Genomic DNA, 25,117 nt, shown 5'->3' with positions numbered 1-25,117 from the left:
CATCTATGTTTATCAGAGATATTGGCCTGTAGTTATCTTTTTTGTAGTGTCTATCTGATTTTGGCATCAGGGTAATGCTGGCCTTATAGAATGAATTTGGAAGTCTTCCTTTTTTAGAAGTGTGAGAAGAATACATATTAACTCTTATTTAAATGTTTGGTAGAATTCACTTGTGAAGCTATCTATTCCTGGACTTTTGTTTGTTCGGAGTGTTTTGATTATCAGTTCAGTTTCATTACTTAGTAATTAATCTGTTCAAATTTTCTTTTCTTATTCAGTTTTGGAAGATTGTATGTTTCTAGGAATTTATCAGTTTCTTCTAGGTTGTCTGATTCATTGGCCTATAATTTTTATAGTCTCTTATAATCCTTTGTATTCCTGTGGTGTCAGTTGTTATTTCTCATTCTATATTTCTGATTTTATTGACGTGAGTCCTCTCTCTCTCATTTTCTAGATGAATCTGGCTAAAGGTTTATGAATTTTGTTCATCTTTTCAAAGAAACAAACTCCTGATTTCATTGATCTTTTCTATTTTTGGTCTTTATTTCTTTTATTTTTGCTCTAGTCTTTATTACAAACATTACTTTGAATTTTTTATTGGGCATATTGCTTATTTCAGTTTCATTTAGATCTTTTTCTGTAACTTTGTCCTGTTCTTTTATTTGGTACGTATTCTTCGGTCTCTTCATTTTGTCTAACTTCCTGTGTTTGTTTCCATGTATTATTAGGGAGGTCAGCTGTGTCTCCTGGTCTTGGAAGTAGTGATCTTGTAGAAGAGAGGCCCTGTGGGGCCCTGCAGCACAGCGTTCCCTGGTCACCAGAACTAGGTGTTCCAGAAGTATCTCCCGTCTGGGCTGCCTGAACCCTACTGTTATGGCTGGGCCACATTTGCCTTTAGCCCCACCAGCTACAGTGACCTCCTTTGCCTGCTGTGGACACACTGGGCAGGGTTTGGTCTCTGCATTGCTGAGGGCCTGTCGATCAGTGTGATACACCAGATTCACAAGACAAAGGATAAAAAACTAGACAGTCATCTCAGAAGATGCAGAAAAGCACTTGACAAAATCCAACATCCATTTGCAATAAAAACTCTCAACCAAGTGAGTTTAGAGGCAACACAGCTCAACATAATTAAGGCCATATAAGAAAAATGCACAGCTAACATGATATGCAGTGGTGAAAAACTGAGAGCTTTTCCTCTAAGATCAGTAACATGACAAGGATGTTCATTTTTACCACTTTTATTCAACGTAGTGCTGGGAGCCCTAGCTGCAGCAGTCAGACAATGAAAAGAAATAAAAGGCATCCAAGTTGGTAAGGATGAAGTAAAACCGTCACTGTTTGCAGATGGCACGATAGTATGTATAGAAAATTCTAGACTCCGCCAAACAACTATTAGAACTCATGAATGAGTTCACTAAGGTCACAGGATATAAAATCAATGCACAGAGATCTGTTGTATTTCTATACACTAAGAATGAAGTATCAGAAAGAAATTAAGAAAACCATCCCACTTAAAATTTTATTCAAAAAGAATAAAATACCTAGGAATAAACTTAACCAAAGAAATGAAACATCTGTACTCTAAAAACTGTAAAACATTGATGAAAGAAATTTTAAATGACACAAATGGAAAGATATTCCATCCTCATGGATTAGAAGAATTAATATTGTTAAAATGTCCATATTACACAAAGCAATCTATAGATTCCATTCAATCTCTATCGAAATACCAATAGGACTTTTTACAGAACTAGAACACATAATACTAAATTTGAGTGGAACTACAAAAGACACCAAATAGCCGAAGCAATCTTGAGAAAAGAACAAAACTAGAGGTATCACGATCCTAGATTTTGATCACTACAAGCTATAGTAATCAAAACAGTATGGCACAAAATATACATGCAGATCAATGGAAAAGAATAGAGAGTTCAGAAATAAACCCCTGCTTATATGGTCAATTAATCTATGACAAAGGAAGCAAGACCATAAAATGGGGGAAAGACACTCTTTTCAATAAATGATGTTGAGAAACCTGGACAGCTATATACAGAAGAATGAAACTGAACCACTTTCTTATATCATACACAAAAATAAAGTGGATTAAAGTGAGACCTGAAACCATCAAGCTCCTGGAAGAAAACATAGGTGTAATCTTTTTGACATCAGCGCTAGGAACATTTTTCTAGATATGTTTCCTCAGACAAGGGGGGAAAAAAGCAAAAGTCAACTATTTGGACTACACCCAAATGAAAAGCTTTTGCACAGCAAAGGAAACCATCAACAAAACAAAAGACATCCTACTGAACAGGAGATAATTTGCAAATCATATATCCAATCAGAACCTAACATCCAAAATATACAAAGAACTTACAGAACTCAGCAACAACAAAACTAAATTGGACCTGAATAGACATTTTTCCAAGGAAGATTTATAGATGGTCAATAGAGGTTTCCTGAGGGAGGGGCCAGGATGCTGGAGCAGCGTGGAAGTTCTCTGCTTCTCTCGTCCCTGAAATCCAACTAGATGAGCACCAAACCATTTTGCACTCCTAGAAAATTGATCTGAGGATGAACACAACTATCTGCATAACTTGAGCCACAGAACTTGGCAGGTACACAGTGCGGAGAGGTAAACTGGGGGAGAGAGGCCATGGAGGGTAGAGAGCTGTTTTTGCAGAGAGAGGACAGAGAAAGGGGGCAGAGTACAGGAAAAGCACTCCCGCTGAAAGTAGCTGGAGGGAAAGAGTGGAAACAGCCACAAGTAACTGGACAAGAAAGGGAGAAAGGAGAAACGAGAGGGTTTCAATACCATTAGGGCTCTATAAACAGGGGAGAGCAGTCAGAAATTCCACAGCTCAATACCTGGCAGTGCTCTGGTGGGAAGGGCGAATCCCCGGGAGCAGGCAGTGAGGTCCGAGGCCTGGGGGCTACGTGGGGAGAAGCAGTTCCCCTGCTAGGAGGGCATTTGGTAGAGGACCTCCCCACAGGCAAAGGTCCCAGCGGACCCCAGGGAACGGCCACGTTTGCTGGCATTGAAACAAAGATGCCAGGATGAGGCCAAACGTGGTGTCGGTTGTGCGTTGTGATTTACCATAACCCCTTAACCTCTTCTGCGCAATTGCACGAACTTCTGCTGGGGCCAGCCGGCACCCAGCCATTGCTCAATGAGACCCCTCCCCCAGAGGGTTGGAGCAGGTCCAAGCCACAGGGCCCTCAGAAGTGGGGGGGGGGGGGGGTGTGGAAACAGCCCCGTCTGAAACAAAATTCTGGACGGAGGTGCTGCGTGGCAGGATGGCTTAAATGCAGACACTGTAGAAGCAGGGAGTGGACAGAAAACAGAGACATAGGAGGGTTGCTTGACTGCTGGTCAGTGAGAGTGCGGTGTTCCTGTGCCAGACTGGGAAGGTGGGTAATGCCATTTTCCCCTCTCCCACACACGTGCATCCGTCCATCCCCGTAAGCTAAGCAGAGCCACCTAGTGGACAATCGAGCCGTTACACCAAGCCCCATCCAACTGCACCAACCAAGCCCTAGAGGACCACAAGTCTCTCTGCCTCCTAAGTGTGCAGATACACAGTGCTTTATAGTTTGGCTTCCAGGGCAAACTGGACGTAATTTCGTTTCGATTTCATTCTGTTCGCTGGTCCATCTATTTGGGTTTTTTTTTTTCCTTTTCTTCTCTTAATCTTGAATACAGAATAAGAAAAAATTTATTTTTATTTTCCGTTTTTATAAATTTTTAAAAATTTTTTACTATATTTTTTTGTAAATTTTTTTATTCTAATTCCTACAGACCAATAGACACATGAAAGGCTACCTCACATCACTAGTCGTCAGTAATCATCAGAGAAATGCAAATCAAAACCATAGTGAGACATCACCTTGTATCTCAGAATGGCCAGAAATAAATAACAAATGTTGGTGAGGATGTGGAGGAAAAGGAACCCTTGTGCATTGTTGAGAATGTAAATTGATGGAGCCACTATGGAGAACAGCATGGAGGTCCCTCGAATTTAAAAAGCAATAATGTATGATCCAGTGATTCCAGTACTGGGTATTTACCCAAAGAAAAAGAAAACACTACTTCAAAAACATATGTGCACCCCTCTATTTATTGCAGCATTATGTACAGTAGCCAAGACATGGATGCAACTTAAGTGTCTATCAGTAGATGAATGGATAAAGAAATGGTGTGTGTGTGTGTGTGTGTGTGTGTGTGTGTATTATTTTCATAGTAAAAAATGATATCTTGGTATTTATGACATCACAGGTAGACCTAGAGGGTATTATGCTAAGTGAAACACATCAGACAGAGAAAGACAAATACCCTATGATTTGATTTACATATGGAATCTAAAAACGAATAAACAAACAGAAACAGACCCATAAATACAGAGAACAATCTGGTGGTTGTCAGAGGGTTGGGGATGAGAGAATTGGTGAAATGGGTAAAGAGGAGTGGGAGGTACAGGCTTCCAGTTATTGAATGAATAAGTCTTGGGATTAAAGGTAAAGTGTGGTGAATGAATATAATCAAGGATATTGTAATAGCGGCGTATGGTGACGGAGGGCAGTTACACTTGAAGTGAGATAGCATAATATATAGAGTTGTTGAATCACTATCTTGTACACTTGAAATTAAATAACACTGTATGTTAATTATACTTTAAAAAGAAGGTACAACAACAAAACAAGTTCAGAAACAACAATAGAGGAAACAGGAAAGTATCTCTGGACAAACAAAAATGAAAACACAACATATCAACACTTATGGGCTGTGGCAAAAGCAGTTTTAAGAAGGAAGTTTATAGTAATAAATGTTTACGTCAAGAAAAAAAGATCTCAAATGAGCTAACTTAACGACTTGGGAGCTAGAGAAACAAGAACAACCAAGCCCACAGCTCGCCAAAAGGAAGGAAATAATAAGGAATAGAGCAGAAATAAATAAAACAGGATTCTAGGACAATGGCAGAATAGGAAGCAATGGGGAGCTGTCTGCCCCCCACCCCCGACAGTAACTGCACTCATAGGATGTGTCTGTTATAATTGTTTTTGAACTCTGGAATCTGTTGAAGGCTTGCATATTCCAGGGGGTAACTTGCAAAATTAAACTGTGTTTAGTTTTGGTCAATTTCAGCTCTTTGCCCAGTAGCAGCTCCCCATCATGTACTCCCAGCCAAGTGGCACATATTTCTGAAGCATCTCGCGTACAGGTTAGGGGAATTTGGCCGAGGGAAAAGGACCCTGTTCTCCAAATATTGGAGGTGTTTGCTCTGATCACGTACTGCTGCTCCTGATCACAGAGGTGCAAAGAGGCATAGTGTTTTCCACAGTGGCTGCACCAGTTTACATTCCCACCAACGGTGCTCAGCAGTTCTCTTTTCGCCACATCCTCACCAACGCTTGTCATTTCCTGTATTTTTGATAGTAGCCATTCTGACTGTTACGAGGCGATATCTCCTTGTGGTTTTGATTTGTGTTTCACTGATGATTAGTAACGTTGAGTATCTTTTCGTGTGTCTGTTGGCCAACTGTACGTGAGACTCTTGACTTTTGTATGTATAACAAAAGTAATCAAACTAGGTAACTTCAGCACAAATGGAGTTACTTGCAGGAGTTCTGTTCCACAGTTCCAGTATTCTGCCTGATCCCAATACTTTTTCGGTAGGGAGGTTTGTTTTTACTGGTTTGGTAAATAGATTTCCTGCATGCTATGCCAAACTCAGAGTGGAAAACCTTTTCTGTGACGTGTGCGTGACGAAAATCAATAGATCTGTATGTAAACACTTTGCCTTTGCAGTCTTGGCAGTTTTGCCAATGGTAAAGAGAGGATTTATGAATAGAAATAAAAATCAAAGGAAAGGAAGAAATTGAATACGTCTTTGCTACAAGCGTCAAGGAGTTTTCACTCTCTAGATTTGAGTGTATTTTAAGAACTGAAACAATACATATACTTAACACCCTGGACCCAGAAGCAGGTAGCTCAAGCCCAGAGTAACTGGCTTATTATTGTTTGGCTCTCTCAGTGGAGAACAGCTTTCTTCTGGACGTATGCATGAAAGGTGTATTGGGGAAATGATTTTTAAAGGAACTGAGGAACAAGTAAGAAAAAAATATTTCATTTAATATCTAAACAACAAACTGCATATTCCTTCACCTTAACAATCAACTTATGCTTAAAACATTCAGAAAAGTACAAGACTTAAAATGATAAATTTTAGTTTGTTTTTGTGTATGATGTAAGAAAGTGGTCCAGTTGCATTCTTTTATATCTAGCTGCCCAGTTTTCTCAACATCATTTGTTGAAGAGAATGTCTTTTTCCTATTGCATATTCTTGAAGATTAATTGGTCGTATAATAATGGGTTTATTTCTGGGTTCTCTATTCTGTTCCTTTGATCTATGTGTCTGTTTTTGTGTCAGCACCACACTGTTTTGTTTACTACAGATTTGTAATATATCTTGAAATATGGGATTGCGATACCTCTAGTTTCGTTCTTTTTTCTCAAGATTGCTTTGGCTATTTGGTATCTTTTGTAGTCCCACTCAAATTTAAGGATTATTTGTTCTAGTTCTGTGAAAATGCTGTTGGTATTTTGATAGGGATTGCACTAAACGTGTAGATTGCTTTGGGTAGTATAGACATTTTAACGATATTTATTCTCCCAATCGATGAGCATGGAATACCTTCCCATTTGTTTGTCATCTTCAGTTTCTTTCATCAATGCTTTATAGTTTTCAGAGTACAGATCTGTCACCTCCTTGGTTAAGTTTATTCCTAGGTATCTTCTTGGTTTTGGTGCGGTTGTAAATGGATTGTTTTCTTAATTTCTCTTTCTCCTACTTCATTATTAACGTATAGAAATGCAGTGGATTTCTGTATATTGATTTTGTGTCCTGCGACCTTACTGAATTCATTATAAGGTCCAGTAGTTTGTTTGTTTGTTTGTTTGTTTGTTTTTTTGGTGGTGTCTTCAGTGTTTTCTACATACAGTATTATGTCATCTGCAAATAGTGACAGTTTTCTTAACCAATTTGGGTGCCTTTTATCTCTTTTTCTTGTCTGATTGCTGTGGCTAGGACTTCTAGTACTACGTTGAAAAGAAGTGGTGAGAGTAGATATCCTTTTCTTGTTCCTGATCTTAGGGTAAAAGTTCTCAGGTTTTCATTAAAATTCTCAATTTCAATACAGAATTTATGACAATATAAGTATTCTCTTTTAAAATGGGAAAAAAACAGCCTGTCACCATTCCCTTACTACAGTGCTTATTCCGCCACATTCATGAATTAAGTCTCATTTAAATATTTTATTATTTTAACAGCTTTATCAAGGCATAGTTTGACTTAAAATACACTGAACATATTTAAAGTGAACAATTTGATATGTTTGGCATACATTATATCCATGAGCTCATTAACACAAGCAAGAATATAACTAGCACCCCCAGAAGTCTCTTTATCCTTCAGTGTAAGCACTCCTTCCTGGCCTCATGTGCCATTTACCACCCACCACCCATGTCTCCAGTTTACTATTGATCTGCTTTCTGTCACTATAAATTTGTTGGAAATTTCTATAAACAGATCCATACAGTTTGTAAACTTCTTGGCCTGGTTTATTTCTCTCAACATAATTATTCTGAGAGCCATCCAAGTTGTTGTATATGTCAACAGTTTATTCATTTTTATTGCTGAATAATAATTCAGCTGTATGGTGATTTGTTTTTTTATTCACCAGTCAATGCACTTTTGCGCTGTTCCCAGTTTGGGCTGTTGCAAACAAGGCAGCCTTGAATATTTATATTCAAGTCTTTTTGTGGACGTATGCTTTCATTTCTTTTGGGTAAATATCAGGGAGTGGAATGACAGGTTCTTATGGTATATGTATGTTATACTTTTTTTTCCCCCTTTTTTTAACTTAAAGTTTAGTTAATGAACATACAGTGCCATATTGGTTCCAGGAGTAGAATTCAGTGATTTGTCACTTACATACAACACCCAGCACTCATCACAACAAGTGCCCTCCTTAATACTCATCACCCATGTAGCCCCATCTCCCCTCCACCTCCCTCCATCAACCCATGATTTGTTCTATATCGTTAAGAGTCTCTTGTGGTTTGTTTCCCTCTCTTCTCTTATCCCCTTCTTCCCATATGCTCATCTATATGAAATCATATGGTATTTGTCTTTCTCTGATTGACCTAATTCACTTAGGATAATACATTCTGGCTCCATCAACATCATGGCAAATGGCAAGATTTCATTCTTTTTTATGGCTGAGTAATATTCCATTGTGTACATATACCACATCTTCTTTATCCATTAATTGGTTGATGGACGTTTGGGGTCTCTCCATAGTTTGGCTATTGTTGATAATGCTGCTAAAACATTGGGCATTATAGCATGTTAAATACACGCTATAACACGTACGTTAAGACCTTTATGAAACTGCCAAACTGCTTTCCAAAGCATTTTACATTTTTTTATTAAAAAAATTTTTTTAAACATTTATTTATTTTTGAAAGGCAGAGAGAGACACAGAACACCAGCGGGGGAGGGGCAGAGAGAGAAGGAGACACGGAATCTGAAGCAGGCTCCAGGTTCTGAGCTGTCAGCACAGAGCCGGAGAAAGCGTTTTACGTTCTTATGCGCAGCATATGAGGGTGGCAGTTGCTTTGCATCCTCAGGGACACTTGGTGTTGACATTTTTATAGTTGCAGCCATTCTCATAGCTGTGTGCTGCTGTCTCAGTTTAATCTGTATTTATCTCATAACTAATGATGTTAAGCATCTTTTCTTTTCCTTTGTTATTCATATGTATTCTTTGGTGAAGTATCTATTTGAATATTTTGACCATTGTATAATTTGGTCATTTTATCTTTATTATTTCCTTTCTTCTCAGTTTGGGTTTCATTTGTCCTTTTTCTAGTTTCTTAACATGGAAGCTAGAGCTGATATTTGAGAACCTTCTTTTTTACAGACATGATTATGGTGCTAAAAATTTCCCTCTAAGTAATGCATCAGCTACATCCTATAAATTTTGATATGTCGTGTTTTCATTTTCAGAGTTCATAATGCTCAGTTTCCTCTTTGACATATAAATGAAGTGTGTCTGTTGCCCTTAACTCCTGGATTCACTCTTAAACAGCGAATGTGCGGGGTGAGACTTCCAGAGACCCAGCAGAAAAGAGATGGCAGGTTGAAAAACCAAGCAAAGACGTGGCACCCACCCAGTGCTGGGGAGACAGAGATTGTAGTTTAAGCCTTGCCAAATGGGAATGCCCTTGGTAAACATTCGGGGTCTTCCTGAGATCCCAGAAAAGCCATGGCCTAGATGTAAATGCCTCAAATTAGAAGAAAGTACTACCTACACCATGGAAATAATAACTACCATGGCCTCAAGGGAAAACAAAACTTCAAACAACCCTTGACCGTATCAAAGTCTTTCCCTGATACTGTGCTTCTCACTTCTCTATGGCTGCCTCTTCTTGAGGGTTTTGTCCCTCAAGTCCAGGCATTTCAGCAGCCTAGGACTCTGAATTCTACCTTCCCAGTAAGATCACTGCATTAACTTTGGGCTTTTTTTCTTGCACTACAAGCTAAGAAATGCTCATAGGGAAGGAGCCAGGGTAAAGAAGGAAAGGATGGAAAAGGCTTCCCTTTTTTTCAAGAATCATTCCCTCGAGTATTATCTCTGTTCATTTCTAGCCAGTGTCTTCAAACAATTCTTATATCTTGTTTAGTTTTCAGAGTTGTTTTTGTCAGGTTCATCCAATCCTGGCCACTTGGTCATGGCTAAAACAAGAAGTCTCTTAAAATTCTTATTTCCTGGGAAGTGGGCTGCCATGATCCAGGGGTACAAGGGTCATCTCCCATTTCCACAGAGAAAGACAGGAGTGTGAAGGATGACTGTGTGGTAGACAGACCACTGGGATTGAACCGGACAACTCTGGACCTGTGTTTCTCCATTTGGCAAGTGAATAACTTTGGACCAAGGCTACCTCTAGTCCTAACATCATAATTCTGTGATCCATTTTGTAAGCATCATAGGCCTATTCCCCAGAATAGGTGTAGACAAAGTAGAATTTATAAATATGTAAACAATTGTAAAAGTCTAAAAATTATATCACCTCTGAGGTTTAACATAAGTGAAATAAAAGTTTCTAATATTTAGAAGCTGGAGCTTCTGGAGGTCCAAGGAATGTCCATTCTGGTTAAACATTTCAAATAAAAATAGTTTCTTAGTTGCCATACATACCTTATAAAAAGTACCTAATAATTTAAGCATATAGCACATTAACATGAAAAATATAACTACAATATTAGCTATTTTAGATGATTGTGATTATACCTTTTATCAGTTAGTTACAAAAAATAACAATTTTGGAAACCATAGCTAAGTAATTTTGAAGTTTGAAGTAATGCGATTTCGATGAAACAATATTATAACTAAAACTTCAACCAGAATTTAGTTGGGTCACCAGCTATTTCTAATTGTATTGATTTCATCTTTTCTTTCCAAATTACTTTGAAAGTAGATAGCAGACTGTTGTTATTTTAAAAAAAAATTGTTTTAATGTTTATTTATTTTTGAGACAGAGACAGAGCATGAATGGAGGAGGGGCAGAGAGAGAGGGAGACACAGAATCTGAAACAGGATCCAGCCTCCGAGCTGTCAGCACAGAGCCCGACGCGGGGCTCGAACTCACGGACCGTGAGATCATGACCTGAGCCGAAGTCGGACGCTTAACCGACCGAGCCACCCAGGCGCCCCACAGACTGTTATTATTAACAAACATAAGTTTTCATGAGGAATGTAAAGCATACTCACCACTGACAGTTAATAGAACTGACCTGTCCTGTCATTTCAGGAGCAACAGGAATGGTAGGCCATAAGAAAGAGTAAATTGCAAAAAACACCAGCCATATAATTATGCTTCCCCAAATTGCAAGATGATTAAACTGCGGAAAGAAAAATATTGCAGAAACCCTTCAGCCTTTTCCATTTAAAAGGAAGAAATTATTTAACTCTATCAACTGTCCAGGCCATATGTTCTCACGTGAAGAAAATGACAGTCTTTTGATTTCTTGACACTTGAGCTTTCCTTTCTAACATCCTTCTCAGAATAAAGTTTGAACAGAAATCGAGAGGGGTAAAAATTCGACTTTATCGTATCTGTCCTGCATGAATAATTCTGGGAAAATGGCAGAAGTTGTGATTCTTAGACTGAATGAAACTGGAGGGTTTTCTGTGCATATAAAGTCCCTATGTCAGTCAGATCAAGGTAATCTTGGGTGAAGGATCACTGTCTGTGCCTGGGGCTAGAAACTGCCAAATTCTTAATGGTAAATGATAAGAAGGCAGGTCCTTCTGTTGATCTGATCTGTTGCCTTGTGTGATTTGTGTTAGCAGAGGAATTGTAATGACAACGAGTGGGAGACCTGTGCTCTAAACCTGGTCGCACTGGGTACCTCAGAGTTATCATCTATGCATAAATCAGTGGTTCGCTAGATGAGATAATTTCTTTTTTTTCAGTATATGAAATTGATTGTCAGATTGGTTTCCACACAACACCCAGTGCTCATCCCAAAAGGTGCCCTCCTCGATACCATCACCCACCCTCCCCTCCCTCCCACCCCCATCAGCCCTCAGTTTGTTAGATGAGATGATTTCTTAAGGGCTCAAGTGCTGTCATCCTAGTAGGTACTGCTCATTGCTTAATCCTATCTGAACAAAAAAATATGGAGGGAAAAACCCCAATCTGCTGTTTATTAGAGTATTTATTGTTGCTTGTTTATGAGTCACTTTCAAAGGCAGTTTTTTACGCTCTTTGGAAATCATCTCTTACTCAAAGGATTTCTCTCTTGTGGTCACGTAGGAGCTGATGGAGAAGAGAATCCGCTCAAGAGTGGGAGCTTTAAACTCTTCTAACACTTGGGTGCATTTCCGTGTAACCATTCCCTTAGAGTTGGCATAAACATGAGCTGCAATGTGAGGCATTCTGCGTGGCTTGGATCCCAGGCGGGTTTCTGTCGGGACCATCCCCTGGGGGACGGCAGTAAGCCACCATTGCTGCTCTAAGATCTATTCTGTTATCTCTGCCCTGGCTCCTTCTCTGTACCTAAATAGTGGCTTGCAGAATCTTCTTCCCCAGTGAAGAAGCACAAGCTCCCTCCTGGACTCTCCACACAGGGCAGAGCAGCCTCTGACCAAACGGGAGAACTAGTCCCTTTTCTTTGCTGCCCTAATCCCCAGGCTCCTTCCTGGCCAACATGTGAGCTGGAGGGCAGGAGCCTGGGAGCTTGTGGGCCAGAAGAGACCTCTGTGTTTTGTTAAGTCTGCTTTGGCCTTGAAACGATGCCGTATTCATAAATGAGATTCACCGTATGTGGACAGTGTAAGGTCATCGTGGATCTAAGAAACATTCATACTGCAGGGAATTTAATAACAATTAAAAGGAGGAATAGAAAATAATTGCCTGTTTATGTTACATTAATGCAGTATAGTACCACATTTACAAGTGGTGTGCCTTATGAATTGCTAATAAAATAATTTTTGTTCGGCACACTTCAGTCCCACCTTTGTGTTGATGTTCAGTTGGGGACAGTAGCAGTGAGAACTGTGTTGATTACACTGGCGCAGAAACTCATGATATGCTACATAATCTTAGCTCTCCAAAAGTGACAGGCCGGTTAAAATTCATTTTCTGTCATAAACTTTTGAGTGCAGCTTGGAAAACAACTTATTTATAGGTGTATATGTACCTACATATAGATTCACTTAAATTACTGATCAGTTTATAAAAACATTCTACGTATCAGAAGTTCCACTTTTAATAATATCCTAGGGAAATTATTACTCGTGTCTGTAAATACACAAGTACATCTGTGTTCATAACAGTACTGATTATATATCATTTACAGTAACGAAGTTAAAAATTTATATTCTAAAATTTTATATTCTAAAAATATACATAATAAGTCTCCAAGTGATAAAATATTATACAGTCATTAAATGAGGTATAAATGTTAAAGATATGGAAAAATGTTAAAGATCTAGTGTCTAGTGAAAAAAGCAAATCATAAACTGTTAGGTACATTAGAATTCTATTTTTATGAAAAATAAACAAATAAAACAAAGACTGAAAAAATAGAAACCAAAATGTCCATGTCATTGACATTGAAACGTATAAGCAATTTTTATTTCTTTCCTTTTCTGTATTCGCTAAATTTTCTATTATAGTTCGGTACTTGGATAATAATAATTAAGGATCTCAATTAATATCATGATAAATTGAATCTATTTAAGATATAAGGCAGGGAAATGAATTTTTAAAAACATTAGATGGCTAACATGCCATCATCAGCTTAAATCATTTCAATATGCAAAACAAAAGAAGGTAAGATATGAAGAACAGAGCAAGATGCTTATTTTCTAAAGTTTAAAAAGTAAATCAACATGCAAACAACTATACTGGATTGAGGAACTACCCTGAAGAATACTCACTTTATTCCAAGATAGTGTCTCTAAACCAGCTTTCAGACAAACAGTAACAACTACATACTGTGCAAAGAGATGGAAAGGGGAAAAATAGATTGGGAAAATGTATTAAAATTTCCATTAGGGTCCACATCACCCCACTCCCTGACTCCCCCTACCCCCGACCCCCCTTCTCCATGTCCAGTGGACTCTGGTGCCATAGTTGCTAATTGCTTTACTAGCTTTTAATTAAGGAGAGAATGTATGGCCTCTCAACAAGTGCTTCATATTTAGAAGCCCTTCAACATATGACAAAAGCCATGCTTCTATCATGAGCTCATATTTACATTCTTTATAAATGGAATGGAAGAGTTCTTTCTGATTAGAAATCCAAGTGCCATCGATAAAAAGCACAGTTGAACGAGGGAGATTGAAATCGGCTTATTCTTGGCCTTTTGCATTTGGACATATACGTACTTTAGAAATAGCTCATCAGGCATCTGGGGCTTTTGATTGGGATTACAGTAAATCTATAAATCAATTTGAGGACAGCTGACTTCCTTTATAGTATTGAGTATTCCAATTAATGAGCATGGTATATTTCTCCATTTAGACGTTCTTAATGTTTCCAATCAAGTCTTATAATTTTCCTCAGAAGTCATGGATGTTATTTGTTAGATTTATTCATGTTTTTCCTATTTTTGATACAATGGTAAAATAGTATATAAATTTTTTATTTTCCAAATATTTATTGTTGGTATATTGAAATAGAATTTCTTATTTTTTAAATATTGGCCAATATCCAGCAAGCTGCCAGCCTCTCTTAGTAACTGTAATATTTTATCTGTAGAATTTTTTTGTATTTTCTGCGTGTACACTTGTGTCACCTATGGTTGAAAACCAGCTTTTCCCCTTTCAACGTCTTGTGCTCCTCCCCTTATCTTACTCCTCCACGATGGCGAAGAAAGGTGGGAAAACCAAGCAACTTTCTTACTTTTCATCTATTCTTAATCTCAAAAAAAAAAAAAAAAAAAGCTTTCAGTGTTCCATTAAGTATGATTTTGTCACAATGTGGGTTCCTGTGCAACAATAGACGTGTGATACACTCGGTGTTTAAAGTCCTGCTTTTGAAGCAGACTTTATGTCCACTCTTCTCGCTCTAGACTCAGCATTGCAGCTAGCCTGCATCGTCCCATCTAAGCTTCTCCAAAACCTTAAAGGTGGCAAGGCACTGGCCCCTACCTACCACTCCAAGTTCGTCTTTGCCATTATCCTGAGCCTCCCTTGCCCGCCACACAGTTTGCACTGTGCTTTAGTCCCACTGGCCTTCTTTAATTCCCTGAGAGCATCAAGGCAGACTCTACTTCCCTGGAGGTTTACTCCATTCCTCCAGCTGCTCTGTTTTGGCTTAGTGCTTCCTCCAACTCACTGGCACTGGGAACAGCATGTCAGGAAAGCTGGATCAGTGATGTCACCATGCTGACCCTGCCAACTCTCCCATTTCTCCCCTGACATCTCGTTTTGAGGTTTTTAGCATTGGTGCAGTCCCCTCTACTTCTTTGGTTGCTGTGCTGAGTTGATTTTGCCGTAGTTTGTTGTTGCTGGTTTTACTGTATATATTCATTTTTTTGTCTTAGGAGGTTGAGATTCCTTTATATCAATTTACTCCGGCATCTTAACAAGGAATATCTTTTATGTTTGTATGCATGCATGTCTATATGTGAGGAGGTTTGAAAAGAAGGAAATTTACTATATGCGTATGTCCAAATAAATAAGAAAATACTACCTAACCTCATTTGATGTTTAGGAAGATGTAACACAGAGTTAAAAGCCACGCCCATTATCATGAAGTAATAACGACAACCAGCTAAAGTGAAAAGAGGCAATATGCCAATAAATTGCTTCTTATGTAGAAGAAAACATGAGGAAAAACATGGTTTGTGGTTTTGTTGTTCCAACATGTGTTGTTAAATGAAAAAAAAAAACCAAACATGCAGAGGAATATGTTTCCACTTGCAGACCAAAAGAATAACATACAACATTGTGAATAAGACACAAAACTCAGAAGCCATAAAGAAAAATATCAATACATTTAACTACATAAAACCAACATGCAGAATACATGCATGACAAAAATGGCATGAAAAATAATATGCAAAACTGGAAATACATTTATGTAACAAATATGGGGGAAAAATTAACATCCTTAACACACAAATATCTACTACTAATAATAAAAAGACCAACAACCCTGTAGGACAATTGGTAAAGTAATTCAACAAACTTTTATACACACACATGCAAAAGAAATGAAAGGGTTTTTTTTACTTCATGCAAATATGCTATCCTCAAAGCAAAAACTGCAATAGAATACCATTTTACCTACTAGATCAAAAAGTGTGGTGAGACTACCGCCAGTGGGGGCGGTAAATATGTGGGGTCACCTAGGGAAGTGACAATGAGTCTGGATTGTGTATAGACCTAACTGTGACTCATGTTCTCATGACTGTGTACAACCTTTTGGGGGGATAATTTAGTAATAATTTCCAAGATTCACAGTACTCTCTGATCCAGCCAGTTACACTTCTAGAAATTTATCCTACAGATCTACCTACCCATGGGCATAAAGAATAGACTGCAACACTGTTCATAATGGCAAAGGACCCAGAACAATCTTTCCACTAATAGGAGACTAGTTAAATACCATCACGCAGGTACGCTGTGTAGTGAAAAAACAAGATATAAAAGAGCATCTCCCTACTTGTACAAAAGAAGAGAGGATAATATACATTAGGTACATGTATTTCACATTCCTACAAATTACATATGTGTGTGTATATATACACACACACAACACACATGCATATGCAACCACTGTTCCTCCTTGGAAAAAGTATGGGAGCATGAGGGAGATTTAAAACTTACGGATTTCTTATAATGCTTGAAATTTTCAATTAAAAACTTTCTAGAAAAAGCGATTGAATCATATGGGTAATCTTACCGTATAAATGAAATTTCCAAGAAACAAATAGTCTGTAGTGTAACCCCCTTGTAAGACCATATCTGAAAAATGAAAAAGTCATTTATTTATTTTTATAGAGTTTTAAACATAGATTTGAATTTATTTTTACCAAAGGTACCCATATTGGCCACCAAAAATGTTTCTCAATTATCGGTCATATTTTTTTTTTTAATTTTTTTTTCAACGTTTTTTATTTATTTTTGGGACAGAGATAGACAGAGCATGAACGGGGGAGGGGCAGAGAGAGAGGGAGACACAGAATTGGAAACAGGCTCCAGGCTCTGAGCCATCAGCCCAGAGCCTGACGCGGGGCTCAAACTCACGGACCGCGAGATCGTGACCTGGCTGAAGTCGGACGCTTAACCGACTGCGCCACCCAGGCGCCCCTATCGGTCATATTTCTAAAGTGACAACGATGCTCGCTTCGCCTGTCGTTGGGACACTTTTCCATTTCTCACTCCAAAGATATATTAAGCAACAAATGAATCAATAAATTGTAAGGAGCACATGAATGTGATTATTAAACCTAGTTTCACATGCAAATAAGCCAAATGGGAAAACCGAAAGTCCAATCCAATGAGTGACGCTGGAAAACAAGATTGGGGTTTTAAGGATTTTGAAATAACACCTTTGACACTATTCCTTTTCCAGGATTACTAAAATAATAAGCCTAACAGGTAACTTAAATTTACAATGGAATTTCATAGTCTCTCCAATTATTGCTAGGTCTGCTATAACTTATGAATTTCATTCTGTATAAAGAGTCAAAACTATCTCAAGATTAGGATGATTTTTTTCACTTATTTTCACTTTTTTTTTAATATTTATTTTTAAGAGAGAGAGAGACAGAGCATGAGTGGGGGAGGGGCAGAGAGGAGGAGACGCAGAATCCGAAGCAGGCTCCAGGCTCCGAGCTGTCAGCACAGAGCCCGACGCGGGGCTCGAACCCAGGAACCGGGAGATCATCATGACCTGAGCCGAAGTCGGACGCTTAACCGACTGAGTCGCTCAGGTGCCCCTTATTTTCCCTTTTTAAATTCTCGAATATATACTGGTGATTCTGGTCCTGGTTGATATGGAAATATTGGGGTGCAAATCCCTGATCTTAATACCAATTCAGAAGCTCACTCATTCCATTTTCTCCTGATTAAGAACTCACTAAAAATACACAAGGCTCATACCCTTTCTTAAAATTATCTGCAGTGGAATATTAGGGCATCTCATTGACAGAACCTATAGGTAAATATGTGGGGTCACCTAGGGAAGTGACAATGAGTCTGGATTGTGTATAGACCTAACTTGGTGAGTTTTATTGGGAACGGGGTGACAGTATAGATGAGAACAATCTTGTAACTGCCTAGAAACAGGGAGAAAACTGCAAAAAAAGGGAAAAAAAGGCCATATTGACTTATGTTGTCCAACTGCATATTCACAAAGGGAAAAGAGAAGGGAAGCTTTGTTGGGTCACCAGGGAAACTTCCACTGTGCACATGGTGATGTGAAACAGAGATTCTTTTCCTTCTGGATACTGTACAAAATCAATGATGCAAATAGAGAAAACCTCCACAGAATCTTTGTCGGGGTAACTAGGAGACAAAAACAAAATCCACAATCTCAGAAAGCTAATTAGGGTTTCAAAGCAGCTAAGGTGAGCGCAGAAGCTGTGCTCGGTAAGTGATAGTAAAAGCTCCAGGGTAGAGCAAATTCCAAGCTGGCTGAGGGCAGCAGACCTCAGAAAATATCGGCAAAAATACTCTCCTTGAAAGAAACTTCTTCCGGTAGCCGGGAAAGAAAAATCTGGTTTCTTGAGGAATAATACAAAAGTAGCAGGCACAGCACCAATGACAAGAGACTGTAGGGAAAAAGGCAGGATATTCTACTCTACGTGATTTATATGGTTATTATCTACCATACTATACTGTACATCTGTGTAATGTATAAAATATGTTTGAAAATGGTTTGAAAGCAAATAAATAGAAGATCAGCAAAACTTATTAGATGATGTATACTCACCAAGGAATTTTGGAAAAAAAAACTATTTTACCCAGCTAACAAAGAAATGATTGGAGAAGCCAGAGCGAAAAAGGCCATTGTGAGCATTTGATATGTTAATTGTAGAATTAAAATGAAGAAAGCAAAACCAAAAACAAACATAGTGTTAGAATAATCAATATGATTGTAGTTATTCAGCACCCAGACAATGTGGAAATGATGATAATTCATACAATATCTGAGGGCATATGTGAATGAGATGGGAAGTAGAGTAAGTTTGCAGATTGTCTCAACTATAATTAGGAGTCAAATAAGAACATTCAAAGCTAACAATCAAGTAATGGAATTATAAGTTCATATAAAGTGTAAAGGAGATAATGGGATGCTAGAGGAAAGGGAAGGGAAATGGAAGGATGGGAAACAAAATTTTTTCATACTTGGAAACAAATGGATTTGTCCAAAGAAAGACAGCAATGTCTATTAAACTTACAATAAAAATAAGCATAAGAACAAAAATCCAAACCTTCCTGAATATCAGAAGACAATACACAAGGAACTCACAAAGAAATCCAACCGCATAATTAAAGATTAGAAAAAATAGTAAAACATGAAATGTGAAGTCTAATGAGATATTGCAAAGAAAACCTATTTTTTTGAAAAAAAAAACTACTCTCTGATTATATCTCAAGAACAAAACAGTTCTATTCTGTATACAAGCAACAGGCCTTAAAAAAAAAGTAATTCATAAAGTTTGAAAAGCAAATTACAGGAAAGGAAAATACAAATTAAAAGCATAAAACATGGTATTAATATTAATTAAGAAATTGAGGGTGAAGAGAATTAAACAAGCACTTTATAATGCCAAATGGTACAAATTGCAGTGAATGTGAAACAACTTGGAGTAGTGGAAGAACAAATAACATTTCTAAACTATAAACTATGAGAAATTAAAAGGGAAACAAATATTTTAGTAGGAGAAGACTTTCACTCACCTTTCTCAGTACATGACAGACCAGTGACAAGAAAATTAGCAAGACCAGGACTCTACCTGCCACCCATAAAGAAGTAACAGTACTTTTCCTCTTGCTATAGTCAATTAGATCATTGGATGGGGGGCACCTGGGTGGCTCATTCGGTTAAGCGTCCAACTCTTGATTTCGGCTCAGGTCATGGTCTCATAGTCATGAGATGGAGCCCTGCTTTGGGCTCTGCACTAAGCATAGAGCCTGCTTGGGATTCTCTCTCTGTCTCTCTCTGTCTCTTTCTCTCTGTCTCTGTCTCTGACTCTCTTTCTCCCTCTGCCCCCTCCCCTGATTATGTATGCACTCTCTTTCCAAAGAAAGAAAGAAAGAAAGAAAGAGAATTGGACGAAACATATGAAATAATTTCTTCATACATTGGGTAAAAAGCAGCACCGGACTGTGATCCCTGAGAGAAGGGTAAAGAGACCCACTACTGCCCTTGCTTCATACCTGGAGGCAATTTCTGGTCTGTGCAGGGAGGAAGAGCCCAAAGATGGGTCATCACTTTGGCTAAGTTATGAGACAGAGATTGGACCTCAGAGAGGTGGCTGGAATTTGTAGAAATGAACACTGGAAATGAGGGAACTATGCAGAGAATGAGCTCCAGAAATTCTTTGGCTGAATGCCAATCTGTATGTGTGTACTGAGAAATTTCACAAGGCCACCAACGAGCAGTTACTGTGGGAAACCAAGTTACCACAGAACTGTGAGTCAAAACTTGCCAGATCTAATATAGAGCTAGAAATTACTCTTATTTCCATGGGTCAAAGTAAAGAGACCTTATTCAATATATGAAGCATTCAGTAGACACCCAAGAAGAGATAACCCTTGTATAGGAACTAAATTACTTCTTAAGTAAAAGATACTCTAGACTCACTTGAAGAAGAAGAAAAACAAATCTTAGAATGATCAAACTATTCATAGGGAATGTAACTTCCTGTAAAACCAAAGTCCAAGTATTTAAATGTATACAACAGAAAACATTCAACAGCATAAAATTCACAATGTCCAGCACCTGTTATAAAATTGCGGTCTATGAAGAAGCAAAACTTTGAACCATAGCCAGGAGAAAATCGGCCATAGAATCAATAGAAAAAAAACAGATACTGCAGTGAATTAGCAGAAAAATCTTTAAGATAGCTATTACAATTACACTCAGTCATGTGAAAGAAAGCAATGAGAGAAAGATGTAAAGAAGAACTAATTAATATTTCTAAAGATGAAGAGTATTAACACATGAAGGGAAAATGTCACTGAATTATTATTAACCTCAGAGAGGCGGCTAAATAAAAGACCCAGTGAACTTGGGCACGGCAAAAGAAACCAAAAATGAACCAAAGAGAGAACAAAGATGGTATAAATGAACAGAGATGTGGGAAATATCAAGAGTTCCAATAGATGTATGGTTGAAGTCCCAGAAAAAAAGGAAAGAGTGAGAGAAAAATATGTATAAAAAGAAATGATCAAATTTTTCCCTATTTGATGGAATCTATAAATCAACAGACCCCAAGAGCAATCTCAAGAAGGATAAATGCAAATAAAACAACACCAAAACATGTCAGTATCAAATTGCTGACAATCAGCAATGAAGAGAAAAATCTATAGACTACACAAAAATAGAAAACATAATACATGAAGAGAAACAAATAGGAAAAATATCAGACTTCCCAATGAAATAGTGCAAATCAGAAGACAGCAAACATTTTTCAAGTGTTGAAGAAAATAAACTTCCAATCTAGAATTCTGTACACAGAAAATTTTTTTCAAAATTGAAGGCAAAAGTATTTTGAGAAATAAAATTTGAAAGAATATCCATTTCCTTTAAATTTAAAAAGAATTTAAATTATCTTTAGATGCTTATGTTAGAAAAGGAGGTTACAAAATCAATGACCTAATCTTCCAACTTCAACACGTTGGAAAGGAGCAAATTAAATCTCAGTTAAATAGAAGGGAAAGGAATAATAAAAGTAGAAATTAATACAAAAGGAAAAAGACAAACAGTATATAAAATCAGTGAGACCAAAGTTGGTCTTTTGAAACTATCTATAAAGTTATCTAGGTGCACTGATCACCACAAAAAAAGAGAATTCAAAATTACCAATGTCAGTAATGAAAGAGAGAATTATCAGTAGTTATCAGTATGGGTATCACACATAATAAGGGAATACTATAAACAAATGTATGTCGATAAAGGTGACAACTTGGATGAAAATTTAAAATTCCTTGAAAGATACAAATTAACAAAATAGATTCAATAAAAAAAAAAAAACCCTGACCATCCTTATATTTAATAATAAGATTAACTTCATAATTAAAAACTTCCCCGGGGCTTCATCAGTAAATTCTCTCAAATATTTATGGAAGAAATAATGCTAATCTTAAACTTTTTCAGAAAATAGAGACAAGGGAAACACTGCCCAAATCAAGAAGCAAGAGCTACGCTGATTCAAAATCCAGACCAAGAATATTATGGGTTAAGTCAGACAAATATCTCTCATAAACTTAAGTACAAAATCCTTAGCAAGTATAAACAAATCAAATCTGAAAATAATCACCTTAAGAGATGCATTTAAAAATAATTTGATCGGGGCGCCTGGGTGGCGCAGTCGGTTAAGCGTCCGACTTCAGCCAGGTCACGATCTCGCGGTCCGTGAGTTTGAGCCCCGCATCAGGCTCTGGGCTGATGGCTCAGAGCCTGGAGCCTGTTTCCAATTCTGTGTCTCCCTCTCTCTCTGCCCCTCCCCCGTTCATGCTCTGTCTCTCTCTGTCCCAAAAATAAATAAACGTTGAAAAAAAAAATTTTTTTAAATAAATAAATAAAAATAATTTGATCAAATCCAAAATCTGTTCACAATAAACAGCTTCAGCAAACTAGAAATTAAAAGAAACTTCCTCAACATGCTAATGGACATCTATGGAAAAGCTAATATCATAATTAATGGTAAAAGGAATTTTTCTTCTTAATATTAGGGAAAAAAACAAACATGTCCACACCTACCACTTCTGTTTAAAATTGTTTTGAAGGTCATAGAGTGTGCATTAGTGCAAGAAGAAAGGAAAGGAAAAGAAGAAATAAACCTCTCTTTATTCACAATGTGGTATGTATAGAAAATACTAAAAATTGGGGCGCCTGGGTGGCGCAGTCGGTTAAGCGTCCGACTTCAGCCAGGTCACGATCTTGCGGTCCGTGAGTTCGAGCCCCGCATCAGGCTCTGGGCTGATGGCTCAGGGCCTGGAGCCTGTTTCCGATTCTGTGTCTCCCTCTCTCTCTGCCCCTCCCCCATTCATGCTCTGTCTCTCTCTGTCCCAAAAATAAATAAACGTTGGAAAAAAAAAAAAATTAAAAAAAAAAAAAAAAAAAAGAAAATACTAAAAAGGCAAAAAGCAGTTACTAGGAAAATTAGTGAATTTAGCAAGATCACAGGGTGCAAGTTATTGTAAGAAATAAAATGTATTTCTATATGGTAACAATGAAAAGTTGGAAAATAAGACATAAAAATACCACTTACAGTAGCATCCAAAACTTGCATAGTGATGGATAAGTTTAACAAAAGATGTGCAAAGACTGTACATTAAAAACTACAACAAATTCCTAGGAGAAATTAAAGACAACTTAAATCATTGGAGAGATATACTATGTTCATGAACTTGAAAACTTGATAATGTTAAGATGTCATTTCTCCTGAAGGTAATCTATAGACTAAATTGCAATCCAAATCTCAGTATTTTTAATTAGAATTTCAACTGATTTTAACAATTTTTATTGAGATTCAAAGGACTTAGAATAGCCAGAAATTTTTCAGAGAAGTTATATTACCTGGGTCAGGATTTAAATATGAAGTATAATTATCAAGACAATATGGTCTAAGAATAGATTTATGTCAGTGAAACAGAGATTCCAGGTACAGATCCATTCATGCAGCTTCAAAGATGCCAACATAATTCCATGGGAAAAGCACAATCTTTTCAACAAAAGGTGCTGGAACAACTGGCCATCAATAGGCAAAAGATAAATCTCAACTCTTACATCAATCCATAGACAAAAATTAAGATCAGAAAACTGGAAAACAAACTTCTAAAAGAAAACAGTATTAAGTCTTTGTAATCTTGCGGTGGGCAAAGGTTTCTTAGGATAAAAACAAAAACACAGACCATAAAAATGTTTGATAAATTGGACCTAAATTTAAAACTTCTGACTTTAACAATATTAAGAAAATTAATCAAGCCATAGATTAAGGTATAAAATTCCAGTGTATACATGACAAAGAACTCTTATCCAGAAAGAACACTAGCAACTCTGTGGGACAACTACTACAATTCAATTAAAAAATGGGTAAAGTACTTGGAAAAAAAACTCCCTCAGAGGAGGTATACAAATGGCAAAGAATCACATGAGGAGATGCTCTATATCATTAGTCATCAGAAAAATGCAAAATAACATCGCAAAGAGCTAGTGTATAATATTTTAGTGATGTTGTAAACAGTAAGTGAGACATGATAAAATGGGGTGAACTTATGCACATTGGATTTCTAATTTAAGATTATTTGATAGGAAACAGTCAAACATGTAGAATCTGTATGTACATCATCCATGTAGTCCCTGATCTATATGTATCCAAATTGCAAATGGCCTCCCTATAGGATTCGCTTCTATGGCAACAGGACCTTTCCAGGACTTTTCTGTGAGGCTCTCGCGCTCACGTCTTGATACTTGCAGCCATCACCACTCCTGCCTTCCTGCCGTAAGAGCCTATAAACCGCAGCTGCTGGAGATACCCACCTGCACCTTGCACCTGACCACCTCGACCCCTGTGAACTCTGAGAGGGTGAAAATAGTGGTATCTGAGCAAGTCAGTGACGCCATTGTAAGTAAGTTAAGGGGAAAATGCATCCCAAATTCTAAATAATTTTTAATGACCTTTTGGAATATAAGATTTTTATTAGCTATAAATCACCAGAAATACAGTTAATACCATAGAATGCAAAGCATATTAAAGCATTAAAAACAGTGCCAACATTTTTACATATATATAAAATCATTCCTTGCCTATTTCTTTATTTCTTTACACTTGTACTAGAGCAGTAATTCCCAAACTTGTCCGTACTTTGGAATCTTCTGGTGAGCTTCACAAACCACTGATGCCTGTGGCCGAACCACAGAGACTGTGATTCAGGTCGTTTGGGGTGGTTTAGGCTTCTGGAATTTTTAAAAAAAATCTCTCACTGATACTGATGTACAGACAAGTTTGGGAACTGCTGCATATACTAGAAAATGGTAGGGATGATGATCCTCTCTCTCTCTACTTTCAAAGTCCTGCATTAATAGATTTCATGTGATACAAGTTAAAACATAACACTATGTAGATAATGTAAGTTTGGTCAGTTACATTTAGTATGACACATTTAGGCTGAATTTACAAAGTAGGAACCTGGAAACACTGGTTGTCGTTTCACGGAACTCCCCAATGGTGAGTGAGAGTTTGTGATTACGTGGTTTGCTTGCCTGTTATGTACAGAACGGCTTTAAATTTGAACATGTATTACACCTATTTGTGTGGTGTTGTGGGCAGTTAAGTAATTCAGTCCCATTAATTTGTAA

General features: G+C 37.6%; 1 protein-coding gene and 1 long non-coding RNA gene across 6 annotated transcripts in view; one reads left to right on the top strand and one right to left on the bottom strand.

Annotated features, from left to right (window-relative positions):
• LOC112860863 (phospholipid-transporting ATPase IB-like) overlaps nt 1–25,117 on the bottom strand; it is a 216,029-nt gene that overhangs the window by 26,280 nt on the left and 164,632 nt on the right. For all 5 annotated transcript variants that reach the window (XM_086714937.1, XM_086714959.1, XM_086714965.1 and 2 more), the window contains 3 exons: nt 16,484–16,545; nt 13,510–13,566; nt 10,857–10,964 (listed from right to left, as the gene is read on the bottom strand). In XM_086714937.1, the coding sequence (XP_086571063.1) occupies nt 10,857–10,964; nt 13,510–13,566; nt 16,484–16,545 (227 nt within the window). The remainder of the gene's footprint in view (nt 1–10,856; nt 10,965–13,509; nt 13,567–16,483; nt 16,546–25,117) is intronic.
• The window catches only part of LOC147584880 (uncharacterized), a 128,853-nt gene that overhangs the window by 56,136 nt on the left and 47,600 nt on the right, over nt 1–25,117 (top strand). The gene's annotated exons all lie outside the window — the stretch shown is intronic.

The sequence above is a fragment of the Puma concolor genome, chromosome A1, assembly GCF_028749965.1.
Source record: "Puma concolor isolate L17-30 chromosome A1, mPumCon1.1.hap2, whole genome shotgun sequence".
In the NCBI taxonomy this organism is placed as follows: Eukaryota; Metazoa; Chordata; class Mammalia; order Carnivora; family Felidae; genus Puma; species Puma concolor.
This window is presented reverse-complemented; position numbering and strand designations above follow the sequence as displayed.